The sequence below is a fragment of the Pteronotus mesoamericanus genome, unplaced genomic scaffold, assembly GCF_021234165.1.
Source record: "Pteronotus mesoamericanus isolate MK-2021 breed Mesoamerican mustached bat unplaced genomic scaffold, CSHL_Meso_final contig_82, whole genome shotgun sequence".
In the NCBI taxonomy this organism is placed as follows: domain Eukaryota; kingdom Metazoa; phylum Chordata; class Mammalia; order Chiroptera; family Mormoopidae; genus Pteronotus; species Pteronotus mesoamericanus.
In genome coordinates this window covers 7,185,868-7,205,410 of record NW_026555265.1, presented here as the reverse complement: position 1 = coordinate 7,205,410, position 19,543 = coordinate 7,185,868, and the positions used below count along the sequence as shown (strand labels likewise).

The window sequence follows — 19,543 nt, the reverse complement described above, 5'->3', positions numbered from 1 at the left end:
TTCTTAGATAAGTCTCTTTAACAATTCATATAATAAGGGCTGGTGATGATGAACTCCTTGAACTTGACCTTATCTGGGAAGCACTTTATCTGCCCTTCCATTATAAATGATAGCTTTGCTGGATAGAGTCATCTTGGATGTGGGTCCTTGCTTTTCATGGCTTTGAATACTTCTTGCCAGCCCCTTCTTGCCTGCAAGGTTTCTTTGGAGAAATCAGCTGATTGTGTTAAGGTAACTCCTTTGCAGGTAACTGGCTCTTTTTCTCTTACTGCTTTTAAGATTCTCCCCTTATCTTTAATCTTGGATAATGTAATTATGATTTACCTTGGTGTGTGCTTCCTTGGATCCAACTTCTTTGGCACTTTCTGAGCTTCCTGGATCTCCTGGAAGTCTATTTCCTTGGTCAGATTGGGGAAGTTCTCCTTCATTATTTTTTCAAATAAGTTTTCAATTTCTTGCTCTTCCTATTCTCCTTCTGGTACCCCTATGATTTGGATGTTGGATCATTTAAAGTTGTCCCAGAGGTTCCTAAGCCTCTCTTCATTTTTTTGAGTTCTTGTTTCTTCATTCTGTTCTGGTTGAATGTTTATCTCTTCCTTCTGCTCCAAATTGTTGATTTGAGTCCCAGTTTCCTTCCCTTTCCTGTAGGTTCCTTGTATATTTTCCTTTATTTCACTTTGCATAGCCTTTGGTTTTTCCTCTATTTTGAGACCATACTCAACCAATTCAGTGTTGAATTCAACACTCAATTCAAACTCAACCAGTGTTTTGAACTGTGCATCTGATAGGTTGGCTCTCTGTTCATTGCTTAGTGTTTTTTTGGAGCTTTGATTTGATCTTTCATTTGGGCCATATTTCTTTGTCTCAGCACATCTGTTATGTTGGAAGGGGTAGAGCCTTAGGGATTTGCTAGGGCAGGGCCACCCAGGTCCCTGCTGTGTGATACTGTATGTGGGGGAGGGGTCTGAGAGGGAACAATGCCGCTTGCTCAGCTCTCCATTTGCTTTCAGTCACTTCCCCTACTACTCACAAGCAAATTGGGCCCTTCTAGTGCTGTTTCCCAGGTGGGTGGATTTGTGTACATTCTAGGACCTGTGGGTGTCTCCAATGAATTCTCCTGTGAGGCTGGGAGTTTTTCCCACTGTTGCATCCTCCACAGTTTTTACAGTCAGAGGTTTTGAGGATCTCTTTTCCTGAGCTGGAGCTCTGGATTGCGTGGTCTGTCTCACTCCCCATCTGTTCCTCCCGGTTTATACATACGCAAATGTGGGACCACCTGGTCCTCCAGCCACCACATTGCAGCATGTCCTCTCTGCCCTGGCTTCCTGTCTCTGCTCCTCCCACCAGTGTAGATGAATATTTCTTCTTTAACTCCTTGGTTGTTGGACTTCCATACAGTTTGATTTTCTGACATTTCTGGTTATTTTTTATTTTTAAATTTGTTATTGTTCTTCTTTTGGTTATGCAAGGAGGCATAACCAAAAAATATATCTCCCTACACTACCACCTTGGTTGGAAGTCTAAATAGTGCTTTTAAAAATTGTTAGGGCAGACTTTGCAAAACAGACACAAAAGTAAAAACAAGTAAACAAAAGAAGCTGCTGAATAAAGGCATACTGGTGGATTAGACAGAATATTTCTAGGAATGGTGTGTCGTATTAGGACATAATAATTTTAAGTGCAAATTTGCCAGATAATGACTCTGATTAGATTGAGTGAGATAAGAGAAGAGGAAGATGTTGTTTTACTATACATATAGGATAAAGCAAGTCTGCCTGACTGGAGCTCCAGGGATGGCCCTGGTGTTTTACAGCTGTGTTGCCGAGGGCCTCACAGGAATGTCAAACTATTGATCCCTCCAGGTTTAAACAGTCTCATCTTTTTACTTGATCTGCACTATGCAAATATTGTCAGAATATAGGTGTCACTAAGTGAAAAAAAGTTGGAAGCACTGTGCTAAGAAAATCCTTTTTAATTGGTTTACAGTCAAACTTAAATTGACATAAAATTCCATAAAAATTTTTAGAATGAAAAATAAAACTAAAAATTAGGTTTTTTTGCTCATAGGCTTTATTTTTTCAGCTTTATTGAGATATAATTCATATATACCATTGTATAACTTTAAGGTGTACAATGCGATGGTTTGATATACAAATATATGGAGAAATGATGAAGTTCTTTATAAATAAAACCTTTAAGTTATTAATAAACATTTCCCTGTAGTATTAATGTTACTACTAAAAAAATTAAAATAAAAACAGCTGGCAATTAAGTTATTTGTTGTTTCTGTGTGATATCTAAAATCAGGGGGGGATGTAGCTATTAGCATATGGACTCTTACAGAATGACTGGTCCTTCAATAAGTCATTCTCATGAAATATGGAAAGACCTATATTAAAAGAATCAGCAAAAATACAATAATAATCATATAAAAGTGTGACACTTATTGTGAAATGTACAGTATTATTATTATATATGTAGATGTTATATAGTATACAAATATAAACAGTTGTAGTGGATATAAGTGGATCCGTTTGTGAAATCTGAATATGATTTGGCTATTAGTTGAGATAAAAAGTGACTGATCTGGAGAATGGAAACCACTGAATGAAAAAGTAGATTGTAAACTATCATTTATTGTATGGTTTTATTTCAGTAAAAGGAAAAAACATAATCAGTATGTTGTCGATTGTGCTTATCTCTGGGTTGTAAGAATGTAAAGTTTTGATTTGCATTTTAATATTTTAATCTTTAAATGTGCATGTATTACTTCCACAATAATAAATCATAAGAAACCCCTGAGGTGATGTCATAATTAGTTAGCTGAGCATTTCATGCCCTGAATTACCCTGTTTGGGTGTGGCATTCCAGATATTTGACAAGTATAGAAATTCTGGTATTCTCTATGGCCCACTATTCTCCCAATTTCTTATTTTTAGTCCTGCATTTTGCTGTGTATAATGCACACCTACATTTTTGGACCAGATTTTCAGGAAAAAAATCATTCATTTTAATTTTTTAATTCAATTATTTATTTATTTATATTTAGATACTTTTTTTGTATTATAAATGAATTTTAGCATTAATTTTTTAGCATATTATGGTACAAGAAATATTATGTAACAAACAATTACAAAACACAAGAACAAATACAAGGACTTTCAGACACTATCCATGCATAACATGCATCCTTATTTTTCCCTAAAAAACTTGGGCAAAAAAGTGCACAATTTGCACAATTATACAGAGCAATCTATGGTAAGTCCCCATTTTCCTATCACCAATTCTAAAATTTCACCATCTGCCACTTCTGTTCATTTGCTTGAAATTTTCTAAGGGACTCCTTTTCTATCAGTGAAAACCAGAATCATGCATGTTGGCTTGATCTTGTCCTTACAGAATATGAGAAGCCCTTCCCAGATACTTGTTATGGAAATGAATCAAGTGGTCTTGTCACACTGGGATATTCTGATGCTCAGTTGATAAATGTGGCATAGTGGCCGGGGAGTCACACAATGGCATGCTAGAACCCCTTCTTCGGGTCAGGCATGGGACTTCGTGAATATGGCATTCTCAGTCTTCCAGAGGGGGCTGTCTAATAATTCTCAAGCAGGTGGCCTACACACTATATTAATATCAATTTGAACAAATGATGCAATAGAAACCACTTGCTGTTTTTCCCTAAATGAATGTTGAATCTTGAGTGAAGGCTATTTGGACATGGCCTTTAAAATGGAGGCAGGCATCTCCATGGAAGGGGTTTATGACCTTAGATGTGCACCCATGAGAGGACTGTAGCTAGGACTGAATATCACTAGGTGATATTCAGGAGGTTTCTATTGTTACAAGAACTATGGGTATCAAAATTTAGAGGGCCTCAAGAGATCATATACTTCAACCCTTCTATTGCAGATGGAGAAACTGAGGCCCAAAGAGGGGAAAGGGATTGTTTAATAGGACCAGAGTTCAGACTAGAACCGGGCTTCTTTATCTCCAAGCCAGTGCTTGCAAACTTGTGGGCCAGGACTCTAGGTAAGTGTTAGGGTTATTGATATGGGTCCAAGCACTTTTATGCTGAAGACGCATTGATACAGCTCCCATAAGCAGAAGTAGTAGTATATCATTTGATAATGTGGCAGCTTTGAATTGTCATGTAAATGTGCAAAAAATATATTTAAACAATTTAATACAAAGTCAAAACCCTTATGATTATTATCTAAGTTGAAGACAGAACACTGCTGGCATTCCAGAACTTTCCCTGGGGCCCTCCTTAACTACTACCTTTCTCTGTTGCCCTCCTCCAACCTAGAGTTAACCTCCTTTCACCTGACTTTTGTAATTATTATTTTTTGCCTTTAAAAAAGTATTTTTGCTAAATTTGTATATGCAACTAATAACAGTATTTTTGAAGTACATATAATTGTAATCACATTGATTATATTGTGTTGTGTTTGCTTCTTCTGCTTATGTTTGTGAGATGTATCCATATCATTACATAAAATTATAATTTTTTTCATTTTTATTGGGTCAGAATATATTAATGTAAGACTTTTTTTTTAAAAAGTCAGTTTCATTGTTGCTGGACTTTTAGATTTTTTTCAGCTTTGAATTTTTTAAAATCTCTTGGTGCACATCTACACACATTTCTATAGAGAAGATGTAAGCAAAATTGCTGGATCACGCAGTATGCACTTGTTTAGCCTTATTATGTAAGGCAAAAATGCTTTCTGAAGTGGTTTTAACAACTTACCTGTTACCAGCAATATTAAGAAAGGGCTCCTTATTCTAAAAAAGCATGGTAACTATTGTCCTATAGCATGCTTTTCTTCTACTTCCATTATAGGGAAAAGATTTAGGCCTTCTCAATGAGAGAGTTGATAAGACAGTGATTTTCAAAATAACTTTTATCTATGCAGGCCCTTGTTTAGATGTAAACTTGTAATGGAAGATCAATATATTCATATTGATTTTATGTTGCTTTCACAGATTCAGATGGCATTGTTCTGGTAGAAAGGGAAGTTTGTATGTAGGCATGCATGTGTTGAGTGGGAGGGTGCTCTAGCCCAGTCTGGCCCATGGTGTAATTATCAATAGGGCTGTCTGAAATGTAATAGATTTCCCCAGGAGGTAGAGATTGCTTCACTGGAGGTGTGGGCGTTTCATGTTGTGAAAGAAATGCATGACCACATCATCTTCATTCCTTCCTTCCCTCAGAGTTCATGATAGCATCCTCCTCTCTCTAAAATCCTATGGTAAGCGACAAATCCTATGATAAAGGAGTAAGGACAAATAATACTTGGGTATACACTTTATTGCCAAGATAAGCTCCCCATTGGTCAAAGAGTTGAAGTATGACTTTGGAACGAGATCATTGCTTTTCTTATGCTTTCTGTCTAAGTGTTGGGGATCCTCATAAGATCTCAAGTTTTTCTTTTCTCTGCAAAATGATGCTTGACTAGATGTTAAGATCTACCAGCTGCTAACAGTCTATCATAGTCATCTCTGACCTCTCTGTTTACCAGTCTAATGGTATTTCGATCTACTCCTTTAGATTGGAATTCCTAAAATGTAGTCTGAGACATGTGTTCACTCAAAGAATATGTGTGAGCCTACTGTGTGCCAGGAACTGTCCTACTGTGTGCCAGAATTACAGCAATGAACAAGACAGACCTAAGCTCTGCTCTTTTGACACTTACATTCTAGTAACAGGTCCTAAAAAAATAAGAAAAATATCAGGTAGAGATAATGGTTTGCGGAGATTTAAAATAGCATGATGTGCTAGAGAGTAACTGGGTGGCTACTTCATACTGTGTGGTCAGGGAAGCTAATCTGAATAAGGAGGGGCCAGACATATGACGTTGTTACTGATGGTTTATCAACCAGCCTTTAGTCTAATTGCCCTCATAATGACAGCTAGTATCAGAATACTATTTCACCACTGTTATCCCATTTCAGTGTCTTAACAATTTTGTGAGGTAAGCATTAGTATTCTTATTTTTTAAGTGGGATAGTGACTTCTGTATGATAAAATTATTTTTATTTTTTAAAAATCTCTTTTATTTTATTTTTTTACATCACCATTTATCCCCCCAGACCTTTTTCCACCTCCACCCCCACACCGCAATCACCACACTGTTGTCCGTGTCCATGATTTTGTTTTCTTTTCTTTTGCATGATCCCTGCCCCTTCCTCCCCCCACCCCCCGACCCAGAGCTGTCAGCCTGCTCTCTATGAGTCTGTCTCTATTTTGGTTGTTATTTCAGTTTGTTCATTAGGTTCCACATATGAGTGAAACCTTGTGGTAGTTGCCTTTCTCTGACTGGGTTATTTCATCAAGTATAATATTCTCTAGTACTATAATACTATCCATGCCATTGCAAAGGATAAAATTTTCTTCCTTTTTTAATGACTGAGTAGTATTCCATTGGTAAATGTACCATGGCTGCTTTATCCACTCATCTAATGATAAAATTATTAAGTGGCAGAATCAGTTCTTGAATCCAAGTGTTTCATCTTTAAATATGGCCTTTTCTTTTGCCCTGCTCTGTCTCAGGTCTTTATTCTGAGAGTAAGTCAGTGCAGTGAATAAGCTTCCAGGTAGGATGGTAGTCTCAGAGACTGACTTGTCTGTGCTCTGTCTGCTTTGCATTTCCTGGATTGCCAGGTCAGAAGATTAAAATGTTGCCTGTAGAAACCACCATCTAGTTGTTGGGTGTAGTCCTTCTTGCCCATATCCTCTTACTCTGCAGTTTGAAGCTTGTGGAAACCTGTTTAAAGGGAAACTGAGAACTTGTCTGGCCAGTAAATTTATTATTAGTTCAAATGTAAGCCATCAGCAGAAGTTCAAGTACTATTCTCCATGACACCTGCCAGGTGACAAGAGCAGAGAGCTGAAGAAGTAGTGTTTTCATGAGAGGCAGCCTTCTTGGGCAGAAGGAGTTCAGTAAGAGGAACTGGCTCTGTCACCTCTCAGCTGGGTGACTCTGGGTACAGCCCTTAACTTCCTTGAACCTCACCTTTTTTATTTCTCACCCATGGCTGATATAACCTTTCTTATAGGATTACAAAGATTAAAGCAGAACATGGAAAAACACATATTTAGGGTGAGTGGGACATAAAAAGAAATCATTCACAAGAACTTTGTGTTTCCACAAGCTTCGGCCAAGAGAACACTCATTCGTGAGGCAGGGTGTTACCCTGCTTGCCATGGAGGGGTGGGTAGGACAGGTTGCTTTGCTGCCAGCCAATCCATGTGGCAACCTCCTGGGCTGAAAAAAGGAAACACCGATTAGTCAAAGGACACTTACGTCCCACACATGCATGTTCCTCTTGCTTCCGTAACCAGGCTGCTGCCCAGTCAGAAAGGCCAGTGGCAGTGGTCCCTCAGCTCCGGGGTTCTCCTGAGGACAGCAGTTGTAGGGGAGCCACCAGAGGTCCATCTGCTGGTTGTTGAGGGGAAAAATGGAGGTACAGTTTTTAAGGACAAACTCTTTTGGCCAACGGCTAGCCAGAGTGGAGTACGTTTTCTAGAATCCCAAAGTTCCACCCAAAGGTGCATTATTTGGCCATAAGTGACTATGTTCATTGTAATACAATGGTACATTGACCTGTAACACCTTAAATTGACATTTTGTCCTTAAATACACTCCTTGTTTTCAGATTTTGCACCTTCGCACAAGGCTAGTGTTTTCGTTTGGAGTGCCCTCTCTCCTACCCTGCTTTTGCAACTATTGAAATTGTAACAATTCTTTCCAACTTCACCTCAGGTAGGGATTCTGAAAAGTTTTTCCTCATCTCAGTAGTATATCTTCATCATTTTAATCTAATAACATTTTTCCCCAGAAAACATATGACACAATGTTTTCTGCTCTGAATTATACTCATTTTTCAGTTTATCATCTTTTCTGTCAGACCCTTGAGGGTGGGACATTTATCTGTAGTAGCCCTACTTTACTCAGGGCCTTAGACACAGGAGGCAATTTGAATTGAATTGAAGCGAAGACATCTTGAAGACTTTTTGCCGGGGATGCAGCACCTAAGGATTTTTATGATGAGTTTCTTGGTTCTGGGACCAGACATCTGACTCAGATGTCATTTCACTGTTTCCTGTAGCGACTGTATGAGGTAATGCTGTGGCAAGAGAACTGGGACTCAATGGCCAGGGAGGTAGCATTCCAAAGCTAGGAATGACAGAGAAGTGGAATTCCAAAGCCAGGAATTAAATTGAATTAGATGACATTCTAAGAGTCTGCCATGGGACAGAGAATGGTGGCCAGGTCACTTGACTCCTAAGGACCCCCTCAAGGCTCACTCTTGCCACCACTCAACAAATGTCAACATTGTTAGCGGGAAATGAGACACAGCTGTTAAGTAATCATCGTTGGAGAATATTTCCTTTTTAAAAATAATCTTTCTGTAAAGTACTTTCTAAGACTGGGAAATTAGCAAAGCTCACCCTGAGGCAAATGTGAAGACATCTTTTGGTCCAGAGGAGGAGCCTAGGTAGCAGATGTACAAATTAATTTGTCCCTTTCAGCACAGACTCTTGGTTTGTCTCTTTTGAAGGTAGGGTTATAAAAGCAGCCTTTAGCAACACTTGAACTTCTGGAGACAGATTATAAGGAAGAAGAAAAAGTGTTCAAGAAACCTAGCCTTACAGATTAACTGGAGTGTGATGCAAATGATGAGATAGTTAACAGTTCGAAATGACCAAAAGCAGAGAGTTGTATATGCGAACTGCTTATATTTCCTCACCCCCTTTTCCCAGTGGACTGATTTAATTTTTAGAGTGTCGAAGAAGAGGACATAGTTAAGCTTGTTGAGTTAGGAACAAGGAGAGTAAAGAATAGTTAATTTTCCTCCTTTTCTTCTTCCTTCCCTCCCCCCTTCCCCCCTTCCTTCCTTCCTTCCTTCCTTCCTTCCTTCCTTCCTTCCTTCCTTCCTTCCTTCCTTCCTTCCTTCCTTCCTTCCTTCCTCTAGTAGAGTTGCTCATTTATTTATTCATTCATTCAGCAAATATTTACCAAGTGTCAACTATAAGCAGAAAATGTACCAGCTGCTGGGTAAACATCATTGAAGGGAACAATCTTGACTGGATCCTGAAATGACAGAACACAAAGTCTTGTTTGTGAGGGACAGGAAAGAGGAACAGTTAGAAAAGTAAGCAAAAAAAATGCTAATTACAAATAATGCAAATGCTTAAAAAAAGTGTTTGTAAAGAGTGTATGAGATCAGGGGCTTATAATTAAAATATAGAAGATTGATTGAAACCTGTCTGAGAAGGAAACATTTAAAGAAGACAAAAGGATGAGAAGTAGCCAGCCACGGGAAGACTTGGAGCAGGAAGGGGCTCTATGAGTTCAGGAACTGTCTTTGCCACTGGGGCAGAGTGAAATTGGAGTGGCTCTGCTTGGGGAGGGAGACAGGTGTAGGTGACATGGGAAATTCTCTTTCTTTCTTTCTTAGCACCTCAGTACCATCAGCTGCAAAATGATTTGCTATGACCACTACTGACTTTAGTGGTCATTTGGCATTAAGTGTGAATCGTTTTTTTACTACAGATTTCCATATCAAAGTGTTCTAGTTCTTGCCTGGGTACTGAGGATGGATGGCATCCTTGTCATTTGAACCTAGAGACCTACTTAGATTAGGTGGGGGAGGTGGGGGAACTCAGATGCCTACAGCAAGCTTATCAACCATGTAGCATTATTTTGAACCAGATAATTTTTTTGTTGTAGAGGTTGGGGAGCAATTGCATTGTCACCTCTTTAGCAGTACTATGGGTCTCTACTACCCTCCAGATGTCAGTGGCACCTCTAATCCAGTTGAGAGTGACCAAAAATGTCTCCAGCCATTTTCAGATGTCCCCTTGGGGGCAAAATCACTCTTGGTTACAAAACACTGGCCTATATGTAGAGTGAGACAGTAACTCCAATGAGCAGGCCCGATATGAGCTAAGAAATGGAATCTGACATGGCCGAAGCATTGAGGGAAAAAAGCGTGGCACAGGCCATGGGAAAAGGGAGAAGAACCGTTGCTCGTTTCTTACTTGCTCTGGCTGATTCTTTCTTTCTTTTTTTCCTAAGACTTCAGTGCTCACAATTAGATCATCCATATCCTTGATACATGGCATATTTTCGTTATTTATCCATGATATGTTGCATTCATTTAGTTAGTTAATTACACCTCTATCACAGTGTGATGACCCAACAATTCCAAGCAAAAGCTAGGACCCTGACTACAACCTGCAATTGACAACAAAGCCCCTCGCTTCCCTGTTTTGCCCCAGTACAGGAAAGGATTGTCTTGCTTCATCTGTTTATTATTCCCTTGCCTTTCTTTCTATAGAGTTTTCTTTTACCTAAGTGTATCCTACAAATATATTTTAAGTTTTAGTTGTTTTTAACCTTATGGAAAGGTTATCGTGTTGATGTAATCCTTCTCACTGATTTGTTTCACTTGCTATTTATTATTACTAAGAGTCATCCATACTGTTGGGTGTTGCTGGAGCTGGTTTGTTTGCAATACTATTTAAGAGAGCACTGTGTGAATGCACCTCCAGCTGCGTCTCACTGGATGGTGTCGGGTTAGTTCCTGGGTGACTTTGCACATCTCTTGGTGCTCTCCAGATTCTCCAGTGCAAGAGTGTGCATACAGTGTTGTCACAATTTTTGATTTATTTTAAAGTAAAGGTAGAAATCCGAACTTTTATATGAAAATAACTGGAAGACCAATTTAAAGTTTTAAGAGCTACTTAGCAGGTCATTAATAAATCTGAGCAGACCATAAATTTCAAGCCTCTAATTTAGGATTTCTGGATTGCATCACTCAGGTTAAAAGTTTCTCATTTAGATTTAGTGGTCAATGTAACTTACAGGACACTTAGAAAAATCATCCTTCAGTAAGAAAGTGTGCAAAACAAGAAACTACTGAGGCAGAAATTTGATTAGGGCTTGGGGTTGGGATAAAAAGTGAGGTGAGTTAATTCCTTTAGCGTGGTTTGTTGTAGTGCATGGAAATCATTAGTAAAACTTTGTCACACCAGAAATGAGGGTAAAGAGATTATCTTTAGGGAGGTAAACTTTAAAAAATGAATTATTTAAACTTTCAAATATTTAATGAAGGCAGTAGAGAAAGCAAAATTGCCTTAAAGAGAATAAATGGCTCCCAGACCAACAGGATTTGTGATTGTAATTTGATGGAATGAATTAATATGTTTAAAGAAGGCATGTTACTCAGGGTGGAAGATGGTCTGATATGACTCCAGGGCCCATTTTATCTTTTATTTTTTTAAGATTTTATTTATTTTTCAGAGAGAGAGGAAGGGAGGGAGAAAGAGGGAGAGAAACATTGTTTGGCTGTTGCATGACCCCAACCTGGGGCCCGGCCCGCAACCCAGGCATGTGCTCTGACCAAAAATTGAACCTGTGACATTTTGATTCACAGGCCGCTGCTCAACTCACTGAGCCACACCTCCCAGGGCTCCAGAACCCATTGTAAGCATTATATTCGCCTATGGCTCCATGGTGGACAGTCATGACTATGGCAATGTTGCCCTTAGGGAGAAAACAAACTCTTAATACATACCCATATATTTATCTGGTTGGCGAATAGTTATACACGTACGTCTCACTCTCTCATTACACTCCACCTTTGAGACCTGGTTCACTTGAGTCTTCCCTGCTGGCAGCCACAGGAGGAGAAGGCTGAGAGCCACTCTCGGGACTTGTTGAGTCCCGTTTGATGACATCATCCTATAAAGATTCTTGGAATTAGCCGCTGTCCTGCTTTTATTGTCGCCCTCACCTGCACCTGCATTTCCATGAGCGTCTGTCTTCATACCTCCACATTCACTAACAGTTTACTCACCGCGATGCCGTTAGTTAAGTACAGAGTCTACTTAGTTCAGCCTTGGTTCAGCCTTAGGAATCTCCTGAGGCAGAGTCTTTTCTATACTCTGGAAATGTCCTGGATCTCTGTGGAGATGATTATGTGTATGCGTCTCTGTGTATTTTTCTGGGGAGAGAGTCCTTCTTGAAACCATTGTTTCAGGGAGCACAGTTTGTGTTCTTCATTATAGGGCCTCTGCAGGGGAGATGGCCTGTACACTTGGAAGCCAAAGTTTAAGTCCTTAGGGAGGCAAAAGATCTAGATGCCCAGGGACAGGGGGAGGAGGAGAATCTGTGGGTTGAAAGGAGATAAAGAAAGGGACAATGTGCTATTTCATAATGCATGTAGACTGCCATGAGTGTAATATCCTTTTGACATTTTTCCAATATTATATTTTTGGCTGATTGATTCCTTTTCTGTGGGAGGTAAGGGTGGGTGGAGTGTGGAGTAGCTGGGATACTTCCCTCGAGCATTTTCGGGGACGTGGAAGACACTTCATAATGTAGGATGTAAATTGCTACAGGGTGATAAAAAACAGCACCATGCTCATTTTTGCAGTTTTAAACCCAGTGTCTATTAATGGTCCCTGCAATGCTGTTCACTTTCAGTTAGTACAATTCAATTTACTTCAACAAAGAGTAATTGAAAATTCCCTATCCACAGTATTTCAGCTTTTCTACTGAAAATTTGGCAGTGGATTATGGGCCATGAGCTACTAACTGGGGTTGTGGCGCCCACAGAACTGAGAGCAGGCAAGTTTTTGGAGTAATACTCTGGTATTAGCTAGGGGAATATGCACCTGGGACTCTACTGATCTACTTCTCTTGTTCCAGTGTTATTAATAGCACCTCACTTAGATGACAATTTTTATAGTCACCCCTCTATATAATGCTTTTATTTCTCTAACCTTTTCTAGTCTTATCTATTTATGTGTCTCTCTTCCCATTAAACCAATGAGCTTCTTGAGACTAGAGACATGGTCTCATTCATCTCTGTGTCTAAAACATGCCGGCTATTTGAGGGACACTTAAGAATATTTGTTGAACTGAAATTCTAGGTAGAGTGAATAAGAGCCTTAGAATAAAAATGGCCACCTCACGTTATCTTTCATGTGCTGCAAAGGCCTACACTGGAAGCTCAGTTTTGAGATAAAGATGAGCTCTATGCCTTGGGAAAATTATTTAATCTTTTCTTTTTTTTAACTAAATGTGAAAAGTGCTTGGTGAAGTGATTTTAAGTGCTCGATTAATGTTAGCTGCTATCACGGTCACCAAATAGTTACTACTACTAATTATTATATATAATAACTTTAAACTTTAGTTTTTCTTAGCTGGAAAATGAGGGAAATAATTCCTGCTTGCTTAAATTTGTTAATGAACTTGAAGACACTTTGGAAACTACAGAGGGCTCTCATTGCATAGCCCTCTATTAAAAGAATAAAAGGTAACGGGGAGGTTTTTTCTATAGAACTGGCGTGACTCAGCCATATTAGATGGAGCTCAATGGCAACATAGGGAAGCTTTTAAATACAGTATTTTAAAAAGAAAATAACATGGCTTAGCTGGGTGGTAGAAGTTTATCTATTATAAAGTGTCATAACATAAAAAAAGCATATAAAAAAATGGTAGATGAACTCAGGACAGGTATGGAATTTAGGATGAGGACCACGCACAATGTGATCTCAAAGCATTGCTTCAGGTACGATGAGGGAACAGAGCCATTCCAGTCTCGACATCTGGAGAGCATCACTTGACCTTGGGATGGAAGAGTTTTTATGTTAGGATAGACATTTTATTTTGCAAACTCAGTCAAGAGCTTGTATTTTCTGACTTACTGTGAACATTTTATTAAAGGCATACCAAATGTGGGCAATACCCACAAAAGCTATTCAGGACCTGCATGTGCTGCTAAGGAGAGGGAAGAGCCTAAGAATTACACATAAAAGCAGCTTTTAGCCAAGGATCACAGAACCTTTTCTAGTAATGTAATCTTCATCAAGGGAGATAGAGAAGCTGGTGAATTTCAAGTTGTATATTCCGGCTCCCTGTTATCCTAGCAGGCCATTCTAACAAGAGTAGAACTATTGATTCTAGAATTCTTAGATCTAAATGCCAATAAACAATGGGGTAGAACTTCAGGTCTATTTTTGGGGAGATGGTAAAATAGTAGTAGCAGTAGCAATTGGCAGCAGAGTAAATGTTTACATAGCATTTATACATATTAAACTAATTTAAGCTTCATAGCAACCCTGTGAGGTGGGTACTTCACCATCTCCCTTTTATGGTTGACAACCTGAGGATAAGAGGTTAAATAACTTCCTCAATGTCTCACCTGGTGAGTGGAAGAGCCAGGCTTTGAACCCAAAGTGTCTTGGTCCAGAGAATGAGCTTTTCACCAGGACTCTCTGCTTCTTAATTTGAGCCATTCTAACCAAATATAAAGTGTAGCTATGGCTTTGTGGGACAGAGTTGTGAAATCAAGGCCATAAACTTCAGGGGTGGCTTTCTATTTTGTCCCAGGCTTGACTTGGAAGGAAGAAGTTTGTCCAAATGATAATTTTTTTAGCAGTAAGACTCTTATCTTGCTCATATGTGTATCCTCCAGGGCCTCATATCCCCTGGAGAAGGACATAGCTAATGGCACATAGCAGGTACTCAATAGGCATCAGTCGAAATAAACCAAATAATCTCTATGATTTTTCTCTCTTGCTGTAAAATTCTTTTTGTTATTGAACAAAGGAGGAGGGTGTGAATGCATAGCTCTACACCAAACTCCCAAAGCCAAGCTGGCATTTTGTTGTTCATCCTCTTGCAGTTAAACACTTTTACCAAATCCTAACTCCATACTCAAGGCCTGGTTCAAGTCCCTCTCACCTAAGATGCTGTTGGTCCCAGTGAAGAGAATCACTGGTTGCTGGGGTCACTTAGTACTCCTGGCACATGCCTCAAGGGCATGTCTATGAAGGCTGTTGATCATGCTCAAGACTTGGGGGCTGAAAGACCTGAGTTTGAATACTGGCATCCAAACTTAGCTGTGTGGCCTTGAAGAAGCCATTCCAGTCAGCCTTCGTGAGCTCAGTGTCATTATTTATGAAATGAGGGTGAATCCTACTCAGGGGATGATTGTAAGACTCAAATAAGACAAATAACGCCTAGCATAGTGTTTGTCATAAGGAAGCTGAGTGCTCAAATTATAAAAATTAAATTTCCCAGTTAGATTGTAACTTCTTGGAGGCCTGGGATCATGTCTTACACTTTGTCAGGGGGTTTTTTTTTTTCACTCTCAATACAGCCTGCCCTCCCCTCATCCTGCTCCACTTCTACCCTTGCTCTCTTTCACCACCAAAATCCCAATTTGTTTATTTTTTGCTTATTGTGCTTAACCAACATTTGGGGTCATTTTGGTTCTTCCCCAGGAGATATTTGGCTACCAAACTCAGAGCTGCAGAAAAACCCTCTGCCTTGCTGGATCCATCTTCTCGTTTGGGATCCTCCCCTTGGTGTTTTACTGGAGACCTGCTTGGCATGTGTGGGCAAATTGCATCCCGTGTTCCTTGCAAGAAGCAGATGTCGTGTTGCTGAGGACAACAGTAAGTGTGTACTTGGTTTTGTACCTGGTGGCCCTTTCTCTTGAACCTTGTGTGATGGGATGGTTGTAGAGAGATGTGCACAAAGCAGTTGATAAAAGGAGGCTGCAGCTTCAGCTTCCATCACAGCCTTGCCTTTATTTATTTACCTCAATTAGAACTCAATATTGTGTGTATTATGGGATATCACACAGTATTTCTTTTAAGCTTGTGAGTTGTATGAATATTAGAGCAGAGAATAACCATATTAATAACTAAAAATAATAGGTAGTGGGAAGTGATTAAGTCAGTCTACAAGCTACAGAATTCACATTGCTTCTTCCCTCTGTATGCTGACATATTTGTGTCTATCCCAAAACCCACTCCATTGGAACAACTCTGGAGGAAGGGAGGTTAGAGGTAGGGAGGAGATGGAGAGCACTCCTCTGAGGAGGATGTCACCTTCCCCTGCTCATTTGAGAGAGCCACAGTTATTGATAGGAGTGTGCTACATCCTGCAGATATGCTAGTGTAATCAATGCAACCATCTTGAGGTCATTGCTTTTCTCTGCTAACACAAGGTCCTGGCATTAAGTGAATTTGCTTCCATAATGCTTCCTCCTAGCACTCATTATACTTAGGCATTATGAAGTTTCTACTGGATTGTCAGCCCCACAAGGGAAGGGATCTTTTCTAACTCCACTGCTGTATCTCTAGTTCCTGCGCATGGTAGGGATTTCATAAACAAGTGGTGGCTATAGGCTGAAGTGGACCTTTCTATTGATGGGCATCAAAGGGCAGTCCCAGGGAGAATGGTTTTTTGCCTGAATATTTCTAATAATGCATTGCCCAAATAACTCAGAATGACAACCAGATTCTTGATAAGTCGACTTCTGCTGAGCTGTTAGCTTCTTTTTGTATATAGCAATCTCTCTAGTAAACTATTTAATGCAGCAAGAGGAGAAGATAGCAACAGATCTTATAACTGGCCAAAAAAATTCCACAGTTTAATCTAACAGAGTTGGGGTTAGACCTCAATGACATTGGCATTTGGATAAAGTTTGTCTTTGTTGACTTACTCCACTTGTGCCAGCCCAACCCCTTGTTTCTGGCCTGGTTGCTTAGCTTACATGTGAACCATAGTATAAGTGATAGCTGAGGACACCTCCATCCTAGTTCACCTATATTCTAACTCAAGAGTTTTGGAAAATGAACTTCTAGACTTTAGGAAGGCAAGATTATTGTGAGGTAAGAGTTGATGGTGTTGGGCTGGGAGCCCTTATTCCACCACTGGCTCAAGCCATAATTTTCATGAAGGATCACAGAATATGCCTTAGAGAAGAGTGCCTGGCACTTACCAAGGAAGACTTCATCATTTGACCAGGGAGGAAATGGGGCCTGGCGAGGGGATATGATTTATTGCATTCCTAGGTGAGTGAGAAGTCTAACTAGGACTAAGTCCCATGTATCCTAACTCCCAGTACAGGGCTGTTCCCGTGCAACTCTACTTAGACCAGTGGTTCCCAAACTTCAACCAGCATCAGAGTCATCTGGAGGACTTATTAACTGCCCTGACCTCTCCCAGAATTTCTAGGTCATTAGATTTGGTTTGGAGCCCACGAATTTGCATTTTTAATGAGTTTCAGTTGATGCTGATGCTTCTGATGAGGCCATACTCTGAGAAACACTGCTGTGGACAGTCTCATTCCCACTTATGAGCTCAACTGATCTTTGGGAGAAGAATAGAAGCCTGGACATGGCTTCTTGGAACAGAGATAGAAGTGTCTTCCTGGAACAGAAATAGAAGTTTGCTTTCTGTAGCTCCAAGATGAGACATAAGGAATTTGAAAGACCAAATATTTGGCATTCTTTCATAGATCAACCACCCCCTTGTGAAATTAAGAACCTATGAGGTCCTTATTTTCTGGCATAAAAGGAGGATTTGGAAAAGTACTTATATCTAACCCACAGGTACTTCCATTTCCCAGAACTAGTCCTCAGTGGACAATGCTTTTGCCGTAGTAGGAACAACTTCAGACACAGAAAAGTGTTCTGCCTTTCAGAGCACACCACCAAGACTCTTCAGATCTGAGAATGTCTGTTTGGCTGAGCTCTACATGCTCTCTGAGGCTGCTGGCAGAGTCAAAGCATAGATAGGAATAAGAGGAAATGAGCAGGAAATGGCAAGGGAAGGGAGGAGGATGAAAGAAATGCTGAGGAAATTGATAGAAGGACAATGAAGAGGTTGAAAAGAGACAGTTCTAGTCAAAGTGAGAGAAATAAGGACTTGTCAACTAACAGGAAATGATACACTTTGGCATTTGGAGTCAAAAGTTTTGAAGTCTAGCCTCAGCGCTGTAGGTGTGTTACACCTTAGATTTGTTACTTAACCCTTCAGAAACTCAATTTCTTTACTTGTGAAATGGGACTAGTAAAAGTACTAGTTATTTTTGGGGGGTAGTGTGAAGATGAAGTGAGATTATGTATGTAAAAGCCATTTGCAAACTATAAAATTCATTATTGAAGACCATTTTGAGTGTGTGTGTATTATTGCTCAAGCAACTGTATGAGCTTGCTATGCTAGAGAGCTTGCTGTAGACTAGGTACACCCATATATAATGGCCCTGCTCATTGGATGCTGTGCCTTTCCCTATTTAGCCAGGAAGGCTGGCATTCCCTCCTAGGATAGGAGACATGGGGAAGGTTTCTGGTGGCTGGGGATCCCCAGCACACACTGATACCCAATCAAGTCAACTTTTCTAGTTGTTTGTTGTCAGCTTTGCAACTGGACATGTAGTGGAAAGATTAAAAAAGTCATTGGTGCCTCAGGGAGCTGCATGTCCTTATCCTGGCTCTTTCTTTGCATCTTTGACAATCTATTAATCTCCACCCTCTACCATTTCACTGCTCTTCTCAACTAATCTGAACTGTTGAAACCAGCTTCAATCTTATCTTTTTCATCTTGATTTCTGCTTTAATTTTTAATTACCTGCTCTTGTGAGTCATTTTAAATGGATTTGATATGCCAGAGACTCTCTAAATAAATGAGATTCTAAATTAGTCATTATGTAATTAGACAAGAATTCAGTTATTTCTGAGCTTTAGATAAAAAAAGCTTTGGGCACCAATAGTTTAAAAGTCTGCTGCTTGGTCATTTGCATTAAAATGACACCTTAAAGAGATTGAATTTGAATTATATTACAATAGCTGGACTGTAAAGACTTTCCATTAAGGAGGACTAGATGACTTAAAAATATGTTGTATATCTGTTTTTTATGTTATTAAAAAGTCAGTACTTGGTATTTATCATCAATCTCACACTGGTAAGATTACAGATCATTATCACTGACACTGATTAGGTAGTAATTTTTTAACATTAAAAAAAAAAAGGCCATGATGCACTGACTGAAAGTCTTTAGGACTCAGTTTATTTCAGTTCCCCATGCCATATTAAGTGCCTTTATGAGCAAGATCTTTCCCAAAGATAAGAGCAATTACACTTTTATTTTATAATTTTAAAAGTACCATGTCATTCACTGTTCATATAATGTTAAATTTTAACTGACATCTGTAGTGATGTCACATTTTAGTTCAAATAACATGATTTACATTCACTGGCATTTTGACTTCAGATGCTTGTGATGATTTCCATAGTTTTCATCTTTGCTATAATTATAAACACATTTTTTCCCTTTATTGTCATTGTATGTCACATGTCCTCAAAGACCCATATTGTGCAGAGGAGGACTTAATGATGACTGGTTAATAGGCATGACTGAGGGAATTTCATTTCAATGTTTTAATAATTGGAGCATTTCCCTTTCCATTTCATCTAAACATGTCAGTGCTAGGGGCCTTTGTTTGCAAACTCAAAAAATCTGCAAATCAGCCATGCAAATGTGATCTAAAGTCCACGAGCCCACCAGGCTATTCACCAGCCAAAAACATTTGTGTTCATGTTTCCTGGATCCTTTACCTTCTCTCCTCCCTCCTCTTCTGCAACCTGGTCTCTCCAAGCCCAGGCTTCCCACATCAACACTACTATCTGTTTTGTCTATGCTTTCACTCATAACATTTTATATGATATTC

At 39.5% G+C, this 19,543-nt stretch overlaps 1 protein-coding gene across 1 annotated transcript in view; it reads left to right on the top strand.

Annotated features, from left to right (window-relative positions):
* Window positions 1-19,543, top strand: part of ATP13A4 (ATPase 13A4) — a 122,677-nt gene that overhangs the window by 21,645 nt on the left and 81,489 nt on the right. The window contains exon 2 of the mRNA XM_054585138.1: window positions 15,305-15,478. Coding sequence (XP_054441113.1) covers window positions 15,305-15,478 — 174 coding nt within the window. The remainder of the gene's footprint in view (window positions 1-15,304; window positions 15,479-19,543) is intronic.